At 34.1% G+C, this 18,542-nt stretch overlaps 1 protein-coding gene and 1 long non-coding RNA gene across 2 annotated transcripts in view; one reads left to right on the forward strand and one right to left on the reverse strand.

Annotated features, from left to right (window-relative positions):
- The window catches only part of TBCA (tubulin folding cofactor A), a 78,145-nt gene that overhangs the window by 51,550 nt on the left and 8,053 nt on the right, over positions 1-18,542 (forward strand). Inside the window, exon 2 of the mRNA XM_079143601.1 lies at positions 5,147-5,252. Within this exon, the coding sequence (XP_078999727.1) occupies positions 5,147-5,252 (106 nt within the window). The remainder of the gene's footprint in view (positions 1-5,146; positions 5,253-18,542) is intronic.
- LOC306663195 lies at positions 6,205-7,697 on the reverse strand. The gene is made up of 2 exons (XR_013764393.1): positions 7,430-7,697; positions 6,205-7,385 (listed from the first exon to the last, which is right to left on the reverse strand). It is a non-coding gene; the product is annotated as an uncharacterized lncRNA (long non-coding RNA).

The raw sequence follows: 18,542 nt of genomic DNA on the forward strand, positions 1-18,542 counted from the left end.
TCCCCTGGGCAGCCGCCGGAGCCCCAGTGGTTGCTCCGAGTCCCAGCGCCGTGCCGAGCGGCCTCCTTTACGGCGCTCCCAGTTGTCCGGGTTCACTGCTCCAGCAGGGGAGGGGCGTCTCGTCAGCAGCTCTACTTCACAAAGTTTCCTGCATTCAGGGACCACCGTCCCATCCGGGACGCCTTCCCAACGGGTGAGAGTCACCCGGCCGCTTTGAGTTGGTCCCAAGTGTCTCAATATCTCCTCTTTTGAATCCTGAGTCCTGGAGCAACATGAAATGCAGCCACCCTCTAGGCCCCCATCTTGAAACCCTGGAAAATCTTTTAAAAAAATTCTTCCTCTACTTTTTAGCATAAGCTTTAATAAGCATCTCAGAGTTTATGCTAAAAAGATATAAAATTAAAATATTAAATGATGAACTAAAATAGGGGTAGATTGGTTTAATATTTATATTTTGCTTTTCACTAAAAAGTGTATGACCAAAGTGGCTTATCAAATTAGTAGGAAAAGAAAATGTTATTAAATGATCATTGGTTCATTGGAAAAGGGTTTAGGCTAATTTCATAGTGTGCATATACTGTAAACATTTTTAATAAAATATTGTATGTTGGTGAAATTCATTGGTAGGGATGTTCATTATAGTGTTTTATATATAACATGGAATGGCCTAAGTATCGATTAGGATAATGCTTAAATAAGCTGTCATATCTGTGCCATGAAATGCTTTGCAGCCACTAACAGCTATATGTCCAAAGCTAAAAATGGTATCCCAATTATTTTTATGTGTATAAAAATTTCATATGTACATATTGAGAGAAAATATAGTGGAAAATACCAGTATGTTAATACAGACTTATAATCCCCTATACCAAAATCCTTTGACCTATATGTGTTTCTGAATTTCTAGTTTTTTTAGATTTTAGAACGGTATTGTGCATTTACCTAATAGCATCTAGAGGAACACTATTCTCAAACACAATAATGTTTCTGTGGTGAAATATGTGACTATTCACATTAGGTAGTATACATAAAATCTGTAATTTTTATGTCAGTTGAGGTAAAACTGCTACTAAAGAGCTTGTGTCAAGCTTAATAAAAACCTTGTTTTTATAGTTTTTTAATTTCAGAATTATGTGCATTTTGGGTCAGTAGGAATTTGGGCAATGAGATTATGAATGATTTTAAAATTTTTCTTGTTTATCTTCCATATATTTCTGTATTTATGGGAACATACATAATGTTACAGAAAAATATTTTAGTAACAAATTTTAAAATGTTAATTGTTCATACTTACATTTTCTCATTAAATCTTTAGGCTTCCCTAGAAAGGGGAAAAAAGTTAAATTTACAAAAGATATCCATTCATTGATTCAACAAATACTAGTAACTTCTGTTTTAATAAGCATAGATAAAGATGCTCTACCTTACTCGGGAAATTAGTATTTCAAACTTTGATATAATGCCCTTTCATACTCCTCTGATTTCCAGAATTCAATAATTCTGACAATTCTAGTAGTTCACCAGGATGCCAAAGAGAAGTAGGAAAATTCCTACTTTGCAATTTGGATATCAGTTGATAAAATCACTGTAGAAATCAAATTGCTAATATCTAGTGATGTTGAAGTTGTATATATACTGTAAAGCCTCTTAAACATCATGTGACTTGTTGTTGATACATTAGTTTCCCTTTTCTATTTCTCATACTACATCTTGCCCAAGCAAGATGAACTAAATGATATTAAATGAGATTATTCTCTTTAATTTTATATGCTAGCATTACTGGATTCTCACTAACAGGTGATTTATTTTCTTTTTTAGAGCAGTAGTTTTGCTTTTCAATAATTTTTCTTCTCAAGCCTTTTTATAAAATGTGACTTTTAAAAAATTTAAAATTAAAAATTTTTTTTTAGTTTTCAATGGACCTTTATTTTATTTATTTTTACATCGTGCCAAGGATCAAACCCAGTGCCTCACATATATGCCAGGCAAGCATTCAACCATTGAGCCACAACCCTAGCCCCAAAATGTGACTTTTTTAAAACAGTTTTATTTGTTTTGATATTCCAATAACCATGCAAAATATTCAACACCTTTACTTGTCAGGTGTGGCATATATTTTGGTATCTCTTCAATTTGCTGGAGCCAGTGCTGCTGTTTTCCATAGACAAGCACAATGGAATAGGATGACTGGGATTATCAACCAAAATAGTCTGTGGTCCTACACATAGAATCCTCCTCTTGCATTATATATTTCATCAAAAATCACCACATTATTCTTATTTCTCAATTGTGAATCACTTTTGTTACACTTGTTTTATGTATCTCTTTAAACTGAAAATGTTAAAAGGCAATAGTGAAATTTTAGACATAAATCTTTATGTAGTTTATAGTGAGTGTGTGAAGATAAGGAATACAACATAAATATTACCTAATCCTGTCTTCAAGACCTAGCAAGTAAACTGACTTTAGTGTAGAGTGAAAATGCTGAGAAAGCTAGAGGTTGGGTAAAGTGAAATGGCAATCTTCCAAGTCAGGGATCAGCAACTGTTATGCATATAGGACCAGATAGAGTAAATATTTTAGGTTTTATAGACCATACCATTTGGCCATTCATCTTTGCTCTCATTGCACGACTAGTTATAGACAATACATAAATGAATGAGTATGGCTGTGTTCCAATAAAACTTTATGGACACTAAAATTTGAATTCCAAATAATTTTCACATTTCACAAAATTTTTAATCCTTTAAAGATGCAAAAACCATTCATACCTCTTAGATCATACAAAAATAGATAGCAAACCAGATTTGGCTCCCTGATCAAATTTGCCAACCTGTGGAAAAGGTTTTGAATTACAGGATGTTGTAGATTGTGCTACTTTCTTATGGCCTGTCTAGTTCCACTACTTGCATTACTAGGGAAGTTTAGTAGCCAAAAAGGTTTAGAAATATTGAAAGTCTCATTGCTAATCTAGTGGGTTCTGAGTGTACCTGATACTCTGAATAATAAGCATAATTATACAATGATAATAAAAACAATAACACTATTGCATTGACAATATGCAAGATCAAGAACACAGATGCTTTTTAGAGACCACGTGTTAAGGCCACAGTATTTGGAAAATGGGGAGTTATGTGAATAGGGGCAAAGTGAATAGCATATGACCCATTTAAAAGAGGCATAGCCTCAACTTAGCTCCAGCCTGTAATGAGAATGCAGGATCCATGTTCCCAAATGAAACATTCAAGAAAAGCTAGAAATCAAGGTATTAGTTGTGTCCCCCTACCTTCCCACCCTTCTCTTTTCTCTCTTTTCTTCTCTCCTCTATCAATTATTTTACTTTGAATCTCAGAGGATATTTTTTTTATCTTAATATTGAAAATTATTGTGAAAGTCATTTAAAATTACAAATACAATGGCAATACATCACATTCACCCGTTCAGCTGTTGTGCTTGAGGTGTCAGTACTTGGAGCTTTCTCCTGCACTGACTTTGTGATCATGAACTTCACTTTTTTTCCTTTTTGGTCATGGTTATATTGAGATATAATTTACATGTCACACAGTTCACCTATTTGAAGTCTATAATTCATTACTTTTTAGTATATTTACACTATCACATCAGTTTTACAACATTTTCATCACTCCAAAAAGAAAACACATACCCTTTTGCCGCTGTCTTTCCAGTTACTGCATCCTCCCCAATCACAGGCAAACACTCATCTACTTTCTATCTCTGTATTTGTCTATTCTGGATTTATTCTACAAATAGCGTTACACAATATGTAACCTTTTATGACTGTCTTCTTTCACAGTATGCTAATGTTTACAAGCTTCATCTGTATTCTAGCATAAATCAGTATCTTATTCCTTTTTATTGCCAAGTAACATTCTGTTGAATGGACATCATATTTTGTTTACCCATTCATTGATAAATGGACTTAGCAGTTGTTTCCACATTTTGCCATTATACCTAATGCTGTTGCAAACCTTTGTAGACATGTGGACAAGTGTTTTCATTTCTTTATGGTATATACCTGGGAATGGAATTGCTGGGAAATATTAGATAACTGTTTGATTTTTTGAGGCATGACAAACTTTTTCAAAGCTACTACACCAATTTTCATTGCCACTGGCATTGTTGGATAATTATATGCATCCTTGCTAACATGTTATTCATTATCTGACTTTTTGATTATGGATATCCTAATGGGTGTGAAGTGTTACCTCACTGCAGTTTTGATTTGCATTTTACTTATGACTAATGACTTGTGCTTACTGCTCATTTGTATATCTTCTTTAGAGAAATGCCTTTTCAAATCCTTTGCCCATTCTAATTGGGTTATTTGACTTTTGGTTGTTGTGTTTTCTGTGTATTTGGGATGCAATTCCTTTTCAGGTGTATGATTTGCAAATATTTGCTCGCATTCTGTAGTTCCTTTTGAAGCACACAAGTTTTAATCAAAGATGAAGTCCAATTTGTCTTTTTCTTTCTTTTCCTTTTGTTATTTGTGCTTTTGCTGTCATATCTAAAACTTTGTTGCCTGGTATAAGATCACCAAGATTAACCTCTTTTTCTCATCCAAGAGTTTTATAATTTTAGCTTTTACCTTTAGATTTTCAATCCATTTTGAGTTAATTTTTTTGTATATGGTGTAAGGACCAGAGAAAATACATGTTTTTTAACGGCAAAGTTCATACCAAATTTACTAGGGATATAGTTCACTGGTAGAGATCATTTACCTAGCATGTGCAAGCCCCTGAGTTCTATACCCAGAGGAGCATGCACACGTGCGTATGCACACACACAGACACACACAAAGCAAGACAGAAATTTTAGTACATAATAATTTTGAATATTGTTTTTATGTTGTAAATAGAATATAATGGAACAGGTTTTTAATCTTAAAAATGAGACTTTCATGCTTTGATAGATTTGCACTTGCATTAATTAGGTAGACTGCTTAAGAGCACAAAGATCATACTTACATTGTAGTTAAAGTATTTTCTCCCTTCTTCCCACCCCATCTAGTCTATTAACTTTAGTATTTTAAGTATGTTTTACATTTACATTGTTTTCTTTGTTAGTGTGGTTTATTCCCTAGAGAAGAAGCTAATTCTCTGAAACATTTTTGGCTTATTTATAGATTGGTCAAAGAAAAAGTGATGTATGAAAAAGAAGCAAAACAACAAGAAGAAAAGATTGAAAAAATGAAAGCTGAAGATGGTGAAAATTATGCCATTAAAAAGCAGGTAAAATTGTACCTTAAATAGTAATAGCTAACATTTTCAGAATACCGTGTCAGCTAATATAGTCATTACAGTAGCCCTCTAAGATGGTTCTGTTATTTACTTCTTCACATTAAACCATCCACTTAAAGAAAAGAAATTAAAACACAGGTGACATGCCCAAGGTCACCCAGTTGCTAAGTAGCATAGCTGAGAACATAAGTATTTTGGCTCTAGAAACTGTATACTAAGCTATACTGCCTGTCTACGCTATACTGCCTCTCTAAGTATTAAGTATAAAAAAAAGGGCTAATCTTATATAATATGCTTAGATATCTAAATTCAGAAATATTTTCTTCAAGTTGATGTGAAGATCACCAAAATAAAATATGTATCGCATTTCTCAGTGGCTACTTCTGATTGTGTCATGACAGATTTTGGTCTCCTTAGCTTCTTGATTTTGGCATCTGCTTATCTTTACCTCAACTCTCATCAGTCCCTACCTGGACCTCTTAAATGTCTGCCTTTTAGTTTCCTAAATATGCCCTTTCTTCTTTGCCTCTTAAATGTTACCCATGTCTGGGGTGCTTTCCTTACTCCTTTTTTTCTTTCTCCAGATTAATTCCTGTTAAGCTTGTCCATCCCTTATGCTTCCAGTAATACCTTCTGTATTCCTATTAAAGCATTTTTGAATCTTTGCCCTCAGCTGATACTTATTTTGTAATTTCTTGAAAAAAAAAATAGAAACTGTCAAGGAATCTTCACGTTTCCATCACAAAATTTGTGGGTACCTGCATCTGTACCCATACTACCTTCCTTCCTATGAGAGTGGATTATGGGCATTAGCCCTGGTTGTATTAACTGTCAGTGATGTTGTTATTATTCCTCCGTTCTTGTCTTTCATACCTCAACAGTATTTGATACAAGTAACCGCTTTCTCCTTGAAATATTCTTTTTTTTTGGGGGGGGGGGGGCCGGGTACTGGGGATTGAACCCAGAGGTATTTAGCCACTGAGCCACATCCCTAGCCCTTTTCATTTTTTATTTTGACACAGGGCCTTGCTAAAGTACTAAGGCTAGCCTCAAACTTGCAATCCTCCTGCCTCAGCCTCCTGAGTTGCTGGAATTGCAGGCAGCACCACCACACCTATTCTTTTATATGGGCAAATTTGATAGAACAGCCTCCTGTTTTTTCTCCTGTTTCACTATCATTATTTTTCGGTTTCCTTTGTTGAACCTCTTTGCACATATAATTTTATCCAGTCCCTCTCTAGGTAATCTCATAGCATCTCATAGACTTATGCCCTTTTATTTGTTCACTCTAATAGAACTTTTTATAGGAATATTAAAATTTTTATTTTTATAGACACAAAGTAAAAAGAAATATTTACTATGCATCTTACGGCTATTAAGGAAATAAAAGTTAAACTGGCTACATGGCTCAGTGGTAGTGTTTGCCTAGCATGTTTCAAAGCCCCAGGCTCAATCCCCAACACTGGGATCCACGGTAAGCCTTGCTGAGAGGGACTACCATTTTGGGGTCATTTTCCAGTTCTTGCTGAACGGCAGCACAAAATTTTCCAAGGTTTCAGTCCATAGATAGCCAACTCCATTCCTCTGAGTTCATGATGAAACTGATGTAGGTGTTTGAAGGCCTTGACGTGCTTGTGAATTTGGATATGTGAACATCTCCATTCTGGCAAAAGTCTCTTTCATCAGTACTGCTGACCTTGTTCTCCTTAAGAACATCTTGCAGGTAAAGAAAGGCCTTTGTGTGTCCCAATAATGGTCTGTCCTACTCCCACATATTGTCATCTCTGTAAAGCCAGTTTTCTGTATCTTCCAGCTCCATGTGGCCCCTTGTATTATGCTCTGCTTCAGATGTCTCTGGCTCTTGCTTTCCAGATATAGCATTAGGATTAGACTGATGAATTTGAATTAGACTCTGAATTTGGGGCCAGGATAGGGGGAAGCCTGTTGGAGGAACTGGCCGCCAAGGGTTAACTGCTATAGCAACCACACCCACTCCAGTAGAATTTATCGAACACTTTCTACATACCAAGTACTACTCTAAGCACTCTTTTAGGTATAATATTTAAAAAGACAGCAAAACAAAAAACCAGACTCCCTACTTGGCATTCATTCTAGTACCACTGACTCCCAAGTTTATATCTATGGATTTGACAACTCCAGATATACACATTCAACTAATTACCTATTTTACATATCTTCTTGGGTATCCTGAATAAAAGTTTTGATCTTCCCCCAACCCAGGTTATCTCCAAAAAGCTATTACTTTCATTTTCTCCATCTCAATAAATGGTAACTCACTTATCCAGATACCTAAGCCAAATATTTATTGGGTTCTTCTTACTACTTCTCTTTCTTTCTAATAATCCTATCAAATATCACCAAGCCTATTTCTTACTCCTTCTACTTTTCTCTCTACTGTCACTTTTCCAGTCCCCTTTACCGTGATCTCTCTTTTTTTGGGGAGGGGGCGGGTAGTGGTGCTGGGGTTTGAACTCTGAGCCACATCTGCAGCCCTATTTTTGTATTTTATTTAGAGACAGGATCTCACTGAGTTGCTTAGTGCCTTGCTTTTGCTGAGGTCGACTTTGAACTCGGCGATCCTCCTGTCTCAGCCTCCTAAGCTGCTGGGATTATAGGCATTTGCCACTATATCTGGCTCTACTGTGATTTCTTATCTGAACTATTGCAAAAGCCTCCTAGTTGGTATACTTCTTTGACTGTTGACATCCTCCATTCCTTTCCACCACAGCAGCTTAATTGAGTTCTTTAAAATGTGTGTCACATCATTTGCTCTACTACCTAAAAACCAGTGTATTTAAAATAAAATCTAGATGATGCTCAGAAAAAGGAGAATCTGAAGTATCTTCTACAGATGTTAAAACTTCAGTTTTTACCATGTAAATTATGTTCCAGATGGTAATAATGCTCTTAAGCCAGATTTAATTCATAAAAATTTATCACTTAAAATTAATTTTTTCTTGGTTATCCAGGAAGAAAACCTTCTTATTTTCTTGGACTAGAAGGAGAACCTACCTTCCTCTATGTATGGATAGCATTTCTTCATATGTAAAAGATTTTAATATGTCCATTATTTCCAAATTGAGGGAGGTTTAGTAAACAGATTTATAGATACAGAATGTCCCTGGTATTTTAAACTTTATGAACTAACTGCTTTTCATGTGGATTTACCTTGAAATTTAACTTTTTGATTCTTAAAATGATAGTATACACTACTATTGTACCTCTCTCACTTTAATGTCCCCTATTGTTTTCTCACATCTAGTGAGAAAATGTGACATAATACAAACCTTTATTTTATCCAGTTCCTTCTTGGACCCTGTCAGACTTATTTTTGTAGTCATGAAGCCGGTGGCCTCGTGTGTGTGTGTGTGTGTGTGTGTGTGTGTGTGTGTGTGTGTGTGTTTCTTTGCTCTGCTCTTTTCATCATGGTGTTAAATAAAAACAAGAATCGGTAAGTAGGATGGCTCCAAAGTTAAATGTTTCTGCACAGCAAAAGAAACAATAAAGAAGATGAAGAGAAAGTCCGCAGAATGGGAGAAAATCTTTGTCATTTTTAGTGTCCAAAATATCTAAAGAACTCAGAAACCTTACACCAAATAAATAAATAGCCCAATCACTAAGAAGGTAAATGAACTAAACAGACATTTCTCAAAAGAAGAAGTACAAATGGCAGCAAATACATGAAAAATGTTCAACATTCTTAGCAATCAGGGATCAAGACTAAGATTTCATCTCACTCCAGTTACAATGTCATTCACTAAGAATACAAATAACAGATGCTGGCAAGGATGTGGAAGAAAAGGTACATTCATGTTGTTGAAAGGACTGCAAATTGGTATAACCACTTTGGAAAGCAAAATGGAAATTCCTTAAAAGTCTAGGAGTGGAACCACCATATGACCCAGATATACCACTCCTTGGTATCTATACAAAAGAACTAAAATCGGCATGCTATAGTGATACATGTATACCAGTGTTCATAGCAATAAAATTCACAATAGCCAAGTTACAGAACCAGCCTGTGGATAAAGAAAATGTGGTATGTATACAAAGTGGAGTTTTACTCAGCCATAAACAAGAATGAAATTATGGCAGTTGCTGGTAAACCTGAATAGCATCATGCTAAGTGAAATAAACCAGATTCAGCAAGTCAAGGATCCAGTGTTTTCTCTCATATATGGAAGTTGGAGAGAGATAAGGAATTTAAAAGGGTGGGTGGTGTCTCATGAAAATTGAAGGGAGAAAAGTAGAGTAGAGTGAAGAAGGGGATCAAGGGGGAAAGAAGAGGGTGACAGGAAAGGGAGGCGCTGCAAAATGAAATTGACCAAATTATGCTATATACATGTTTGAATATATCACAGTGAATTCCACTTTTATGTATAACTGTAATGCACCAATTAAAAACCAATAAATAGAAGGAAGACTAATAGATTAGAGGAAAGGGACCAGGAAGAGGGAAAAGAAAAGTACTAGGGATTTTTAATGGAGCAAATTATTTATATGTGTTTATGAATTTGTCAAAATGAACCCCACTATTATGTATAACTATAATGTATAATAAAAAGTCTTTAAAAATAGCCCTATAGCTAGAAGGGAAGTTTTAAGTTACATGGAGTGGGGAATAAGTGTGTTTGTCCCTTTCTAAAATAAAATTCTGTAAATATGCACAGGTTATCACAGAAACCTATTTTATTTAGTTTATATACTTACCATCTTACAATAAAGCCACTACTTTGTAAGTAAGTATTAACTATTCAAGCTTGTGTTCTCACTGTTACTTTAAGATGTTGACCACAGGCCAGGTATGGTGGCATGTGACTGTAATTCCAGTGACTTGGAAGACAAGTTCGAGGCCAGCCTCAGCAACTTAGTGAGACCCAGTGTCAAAATAAAAAATAAAAGGCTGGGTAAGGCACCCCTGGATTCAATCCCCAGTACCAAAAAACAAAACAACAACAAAAAATCTTATACTGATATTATATTTTTTGTCTTATACTGATTTTTTGTCATTGACTACATATGTACTTATAGAAGGAAAAAAATCATTTCTTAAATCCCTTTTACACTCAACCATGTTAAAATTCTCTTGTCACAGTGGTTGTGGTTTGTAACATTTGTTAGATTCATAATTAGCCTAATACTTAACATTCAAAAATATCATCCCATGTCCATTACAAACAATAGATTTTTCTGTTTTGCTGCTAATACCAACTTGCAGCGTATATAGTTATCAGTTGCAGTTTTGTTTCAGAGTCTCCTGAAAAATTGTCTTTAGCCCAGCCTTTCCCACGTTTTTCTTAATTTCCTTTTCTTAACTTAGCTGTATTATGGCCTTTCATGCTTTTCCTTATATACAGTGGGTATTGTGAGAACTGCTGTTTCTGATTTGCTCAGGAGTTTTAAGGTCAATGTGGTTTCTTGACATTTGCTGTGACTCTTAGAAAGTATTAAGGAATTTGAGCACTGTGTTTTGTAGATTTTCTACACTTTTCTGAATATATTCCTCTTCTGAGCTAAATGCCATCCTTGGCCACTGCTCACTACCTTGGCTTTTCTTTCACCTGGGTCTGTGTTTCTCTGCTTTCTTAGCTCTTCTAAACTGGCCATAATTTATAATATGCCCATAAAATTCTGTTACTCTCTACCAAACTTCTTACTTTGAAGTGCCAAAAATCAGGGGAGAGGCCCTCTCCTGGACTAGGTCTTACTTTCATTATTTTAAGTGAAGTAATTAGGCAGAAGTTTTTAGGACCCTCAGAGACCAAAACAACAATCAAAGATTTATTCTACTGCCCACCTCTTTTCTGGCGAAACAATTTAACACAACATTCATGTGTTGTTCTAGTTGATGTTAGCCGTCTGCTACTGATGTCCTCCTCCTTCACTTTCCCCAGTCCCTAATTAGAGAGATGGATAAACAGGCTTTTGCCTTTAGTAAGGGAGATATTCTGGTTTGTTTGTTTTTTAATCTATCTTGGAACAGAAATGCTTGGCAGTCAAACATATCTCTGTTATTTCTTCTGAGGCATGACTCATCTTTTCCCCCAGTGTCGTTAGAACACAGACTAGCATAATTTTTAGACAATGTCTCCTCACAAAAACTTTGCAGTTATTACATGTTCATTAATTGCTTTATGTGTAATTTGTCTTTATGAGAAAGATGAATACATTTTTTCTGACTCACTTGAAATATGAGTTTACATTAGATGTTTCTTTTTCCTAAATATAAAAGGAAATTTTTTCATTAAATATGTGGAAAATATTAGGAGAACTCAATGGACAAAGAAGAAATTTACCAGGGTCTCGCAAGGTTTTTGCAAAAAATATTGAGGTCTTATATTAATCAATAATAAAAATATTATGGAAAACAATATTCAGTTATGCAAGAAAATATTTTTGTCTCTTGGTACATAATCAAGTTTATAACAGGGTTCTGTTAGTACATTTGCTTCTTTTTTGTTATAGATTCACAGGAAGTTGCAAAAAATATTTGGGGAGGTCTTGTATACCATTCACCCTTCTCTCAATTTTAACATCTTGTGTAATTATAATACAGTATCCAAATCATGAAATTGATGTCGATACACCATGGAGCTGATACATATTTCACTAGTTATAAATGAACTCATTTGCATGTTTGTGTGTATATTTCTGTGCAGTTCTATCAAATGTGTAGCATATATAACTACCACCAAATCAAGATGAAATATCACCAGGCTCCCTTGTGATATTGAACAGTCACTTTATAATGGTTCTCATCTTCTCTATCCCCAAACCCTTTATAATTGTACTATTTCAGGAATGTCATATCCATATAATGGAACCATACATTATGTAAACTTTTAAAATTGACTTTTCCACTTAGAACAATTCCCTTGAGGTCTTTTGAAGTTGTTCAAAAATAGTTTGTTCCTTTTTTATTGCTGAGTAGTATTTCATGATATTAATGTACCACCATTTGACCATTGAGAGACATTTAGGTAGTTTCTAAGTTGTGACTATCATGAAAAAAAACTACTATGAACATTTGTATACAATTTTGACTTAAAGATAAAAGTTTCATTTCTCTACAATAAATGCCCAGGAGTGCAATTGCTAGGCCATAGTAGTGTATTTTTTTGTTTGTTTTAAAAGAAACTGCCAAACTTTTTTCCAATGGGCCAAGCCATTTGTATTCCCACCAGTAGTATGTGAATAATTCAGTTTCTCCACATCTTTACCAGCATTCAGTGTTGTCAATATTGATTTTAGTATTTATTCATCACCTATATGATAGTTGAGTGGTAATATCTCATTGTGCTTTTAATTTGCATTTCCCTAGTGGCTAATAATGTTAAACATCTTTCCATGTGCATATTTGCTTTCTGTGTGTCCTCTTCAGTGAAGTTTCTGTTCACTGAATGCTTTGAATTTCTGTTCATTGGATACTTTGAATTTTTACATTAGAGTTTTGAGACTCTTTGTTTCTTTGTTTTTGGCACTGGAGATTTGACTCAGGGTTGCTTTACTATTGAGTTACACCCCTGTTCCTTTTATTTTTTTATTTTGAGACAGGGTCTCACTAAATTGCTGAGAGTCTTGCTAAGTTGCCAAGGCTGGCCTCAATTTGTGATACTCCTGCCTCCCAAGTTACTAGAATTACAGGCATGCACCATGGCACCCACCAAGAATTTTTTATATTCTAGACACATGCTCTGTCAAATATGTGATTTTCAAATATTCATCTGTATTCAGATACTTTTTAAAAATTTGTTCTAATTTGTTGTCCATGACAATAGAATGCATTTATATATTTTGATAGATCATAGATGGAGTGTAATCTCTCATTTTTCTGATTATACATATGATAGGATCACATTGGTCATGCAGTACATGAGGTAATAATGTCTATTTCACTCCATATCATTCCTTCCCTCATACCCCTGCCCCTCCTTTCACTCTGCTGTACCTAATGTAAAGTAACTCTATTCTTTCTTATCTCCCCACTTATTGTGAATTAACATCTACACATTACCAACAAATGCCGTAACTTCGTTCTTCTTTGAAACTGAGTAATATTCCATCATACTAATAAAAAAACCCAAATTACTAAAATACATGATGAAAAAGGAAATGTCACAGTGGACACAACTGAAATACGGAAGATAATTAGAAACTATTTTGAAAATTTACACTCCAATAAAATAGAAAATATTGAAGACATTGACAAATTTCTAGAGACATATAACCTACCTAAACTGAATCAGGAGGTCATACATGATTTAAACAGAACAATTTCAAGTAATGAAATAGAAATCACCATCAAAAGCCTACTAATTAAGAAAAGCCGAAGACCAGACGGATTCTCAGCCAAGTTCTACAAGACCTTCAAAGAAGTATTAACACCAATACTCCTCAAATTATTCCATGAATTAGGAAAGGAAGGAGCCCTTCTAAACTCATTCTATGAGGCAAAGAAAACTTTAGACCCATATGCCTGATGAACATAACTGAAAATTCTACAAAATTCTGGCAAATTGCATACAAAAACATATTAAAAAGACAGTACACCACAATCAAGTAGGGTTCATCCCAGTGACACAGGGTTGGGTCAGTGTATGGAAAACAATAAACTTAATTCAGCATATCAGTAGACTTAAAAACAAGAATCAATTGATCGTCTCAATAGATGCCGATAAAGCATTTGGCAAAATACAGCACCCCTTCATGTTCAAAACACTAGAAAAACTGGGGGTAGTGGGAACGTATCTCAACTCTGTAAAAGCCATGTATGCTAAACCCAAAGCCAACATAATTCTAAATGGAGAAAAACTGAAAACATTCCCTCTAAAAACTGGAATAAGATAAGGATGCCCTCTTTCACTACTGTCCTTGAAAGCCACAGCAATTAGAAGAAAAAAATGAAAGGTATACAAATAGGTAAAGAAGAACTCAAACTATCACTATTTGCCAGTGACATGATTCTATATTTAGAAGATCCAAAAAATTCCACCAAAAAACTTTTAGAACTAATAAATGAATTCAGCAAAGTAATGGGATATAAATCAATACCCATAAATCAAACACATTCCTATACATCAGTAATAATCTGACCTTTTAACCTTTATCCTCTTGAATAGTCTTTAAACTGAACAAGTTTTGAATTTTGTGAACATTCAATTTATCAGTACTTTCTTTCATGAATCATACTTTGTTCTCAAGATTTTCTATTGATTTTCTAAAAGTTGTGTAGTTTTGTGTTTTAAGTCTTTGATTCAATTTGTGTTCATCTGTATGTAAGGTGTGAGGTTTGAAGTTTTTCTTTTTGCCAATGCATGCCCAATTGTTCTAGCACCATTTATTGAATAGGCTATCCTTCCTCCAATAAACTGCCTTTGCAAGTTGGGTGTGGTGGTGCATGCCTGTAATCTCAGCAACTCAGTGGGCTGAGACAAGACAATCACAAGTTCAAAACCAGCCTCAGCAACTTAGTGAGACCCTGTCTCAAAATTAAAACAAACAAATAACAAAACATAAAAAGGGTTAGTGATATATGGCTTGGTGGTTAAGTACCTGAGTTCACTCTCTGGTACCAAAACAAACAAACAAACTGCTTTCATATTTTGGTTAAAACAGTTGACATTTTTGTAGGTCTATTTTGGGGTTTTCTTTTCTGGTCTGTTCATTTTTATCCTTTTAACAGTACAGCACTATCCTGTGTACTCTACCTATGTAGTTAGCCTTACCATTGGAGATACTATGTATTCTCACTTTGTTCTCTTTGGTTTTTCTCCAAGAATTGTTTTAGTGCTTCTAGTTCTTTTTCCTTTCCTTGCAAATTTTTAAATAGGCTTCTCTGTGTATATAAAACATCTTTTGATAGGAAATGTATTAAATCTGTTTACAGTTTGGGGATAACTTCTTTGTTAAAATTTCCAACCAATGAGCTTGGCAAGTCTCTCCAATTCATTTTCTAATTTCAGCATATGTGTCATAGATTTATACCTAAGTTGCTCATTTCCTCTGGAACTGTTATAAATGGTATTGTTTCTAGTTTCAGTTTCCACATACAGTTTGTATGTATGTACGTATGTATTTGTGTGTGTGTTGCTTTGTGACTAGAGATCTCAGTTCTTAATTCCAGAAGAGTTTTTTGGTTTGATAGATTCCTGCTTATTTCCTACAATCATGTCATTTGTAAAGAGAGGCAGCTTTATTTCTTCTTTTCAAAATACATATGCCTGTTTCTTTTTCTTTTTCTTATCTTATTATACTGGCTACAATTCACAAAACTATACCAAATAAGAGTAGTGAGAGTAGGCATCCTTACATTATTCCCATTCTTAAGGAAAAAGCATTTAGTCTTTACCATTAAATATGTTAGACTATGTAAATTTCTTATACATAGTCTTTATCCTGTTGAGGAAGTTCCCTTCTATTCCTAGTTTGCTGAGTATTTTTGAAATGAATGAGTGTTGAATTTTGTCAACTTTTTTTTCTGCGTCATTTGAGATTTTTTTCTTGGACTTGTTGATATTGTGAATTATATGGGTTGGTTTTCAAATATTGAAACAGTCTTGAATATCTGGAATAAATCCCAATTGATCATGGTATATAATTATTTTTATATGTAACTGTATTCACTTTACTAATATTTTTTTGAGGATTTTCACATCTAAGTTTATGAGAGGTACTGGTCTTCAGTTTGGGGCTTTGGGAGATTTTTGTTTTGTTTATACTGTATTTGATTTAGGGATTAAGGTAAAACTGGTCTCTTAAAATGAGTTGTAAAGCGCTTCTTCCTCTTCTCTTTTCTTGAAGAATTTGTGTATATTGGAATTAAGCCTTTAAGTGTTCGATAGAATTGCCTAATGAAACAGTCTGGGCCTGGAGAGTACTTTTAAATTTCATCTCTACTTTCTTTAATAATTACAGGACTATTTAGGTTATTTGGGTGAGTTAGAGTGGTTTATAATTTTTGAGGAATGGATCCATTGCTTCAAAGTTATTTATGAGCATTATAAACAATATTATAATTATTTGTGGTATTTCTTTGTTTTCCCTTTAGTGGTTGCAGGCTCTGTAGTGGTATCTTCTATTTTGGTACTGATTTTGTTGACTTGTGCCGCTAGCCTTATCTTTATCTTGCTAGAGACACATTAATTAAAAAAAAAAAAAATTGTTTTAATTTTATTGATTTATGCTCTTATTATTTCATTTCTTCTGTTTTACATTTATTTTGCTTTTCTTTTTCTGTGTTTCTGAAATAAGAACATAGACTTAATTTGAGACTTTTTATTTCTCCTTATATAAATGTTTAATACTAAATTTTCTCTCTCAGCCTGAGTTTAGTTGCATCTCAAAAAAATCCAACTTTTTACATTTTATATTTTTTCATCTTTTAAAAATATACATGTTTCCTTCATGACTTTCTTGTTGTACTGTGGGTTATTTAGATGTATATTGCTTAATTTCTAAGTGAAGATTTTCCTTCCTTCTGTTACTGATTTCTAATTGTACTCCACTGTAGTTAGAGAATGTACTACGTACGATTTCAGCTTTTTAAAATTTGTTGGGATTTTTGGGGTTTTGTTGTTGTTCTTGTTCTTATTGTTATTGTTTGACCCAAGATATGGTCTGTTGCAGTAAATGTTCATAGGTGCTTAAAATTATTTGTTTTCTTTCTTAGGTTGGTATTGTATTCTCCTGAGGGAGTATTTTATAAATGTCTATTATAACTTTTTGGTTGACAGTATTATCCAGTTCTTCCAAATCTTTGCTATTTTTTGTCTAGCATTTTGGTCAATTGCTGAAAGTGGGATATTGATTCCCCAAATGTATATATGGATTTGTCTGCTAATTTTAGTTCTATCAGATTTTATTTTATATGTTTTTAAACTCTGTGCTTATACATTCGGGATCACTATATTTTTTTGACAAATCATCAAATTATCTCTTTGTCCTTGTAACATTTTTGCTCTGAAGTCTACTTTATCCAATGTTATCATAGTCGCTTCTGCTTTTCTTAATGTTTGATATATCTTTTCCTAATTTTAAATTTTCTGTTAAAAGTGAGTTGAAGTTTGATGTTTTAATCGTAGCCATTCAGCAATAAAAATAAAACACAAATCAAATGAAAACTCTATCATTTTACCACCATGTAAAAGACAAAATTTATTGTTTAAATAATCTCTGGATGACTCTAGAGCTCAGTCTGGTGAACTAACATGGTTGCCATTCATTCTAGGAGAAAGCCGATATCCAGTAATAGAGTGCCGATAGTTTTTGTTTGTTTAGAAAAGGATGAATAAATTTATTGGTAAATTTTAAGTGAGGATATTTGCAATACATATAACTAATAAGAGGCTAATTTCCTTAATTTTCAAAGAGTTTATATGCATCAATAAGAAAAAAGACCAAAGAACAGAAAAATGATTCATGAATTTCAGTAAGAACTTTATAATAACGTAAATACAAACAATAATCATATAAAAAAATACTCAACTTCATATTTCTTTCCCCACAAAGAAATATTCCAAATGTTTGTAGTGCATGCTCCCTACACACAAGAGCATTCTTTTTTGTTTGTTTGTTTGTTTGTTTTTTGATTCATTGAAAAAATGGAGTACAACTTTCGTTTCTCTGGTTGTACACTAAGTAGAGTCACACCATTTGTGTAATCATACATGTACATAGGGCAGTGATGTTTGTCTCATTCTATTATCTTTCCTTCCCCCTGTCCTCTCCCCACCCCTTATTTTCCTCTTTACAATTCATCCTTCCTCCATTCTTGCCTCCCTGCGCCCATTATGTATCATCATCCACTTATCAGAGAAATCTTTCAACCTTTGGTTTTTTGGGATTGGCTTATTTCACTTAGCATGATATGCTCCAACTCCATTTACCTGCAAATGCCATAATTTTATTATTGTTTATGGTTGAATAATATTCCATTGTGTATATATACCAGTTTCTTTCTCCATTCATCTATTGAAGGCATCTAGATTGGTTCCACAATCTAGCTATTGTGAATTGAGCTTCTATAAACATTGATGTAGCTGTGTCACTGTAGTATGCTGATTTTAAGTCCTTTGGGTATAGGCCAAGGAGTGGGATAACTGGGTTAAATGGTGGTTCCATTCCAAGTATTTCTAAGGAATATCCCATGCTGCTTTCCAGAGTGGCTGCACCAATTTGCAACCCCACAAGCAATGTATCTGTGTACCTTTTCCCCCACATCCACGCCAACATCTATTGTTGCTCTTATTCTTGATAATAGCC

The sequence above is a fragment of the Sciurus vulgaris genome (assembly GCF_902686455.1).
Source record: "Sciurus vulgaris genome assembly, chromosome: 6".
NCBI classification, from domain to species: Eukaryota; Metazoa; Chordata; class Mammalia; order Rodentia; family Sciuridae; genus Sciurus; species Sciurus vulgaris.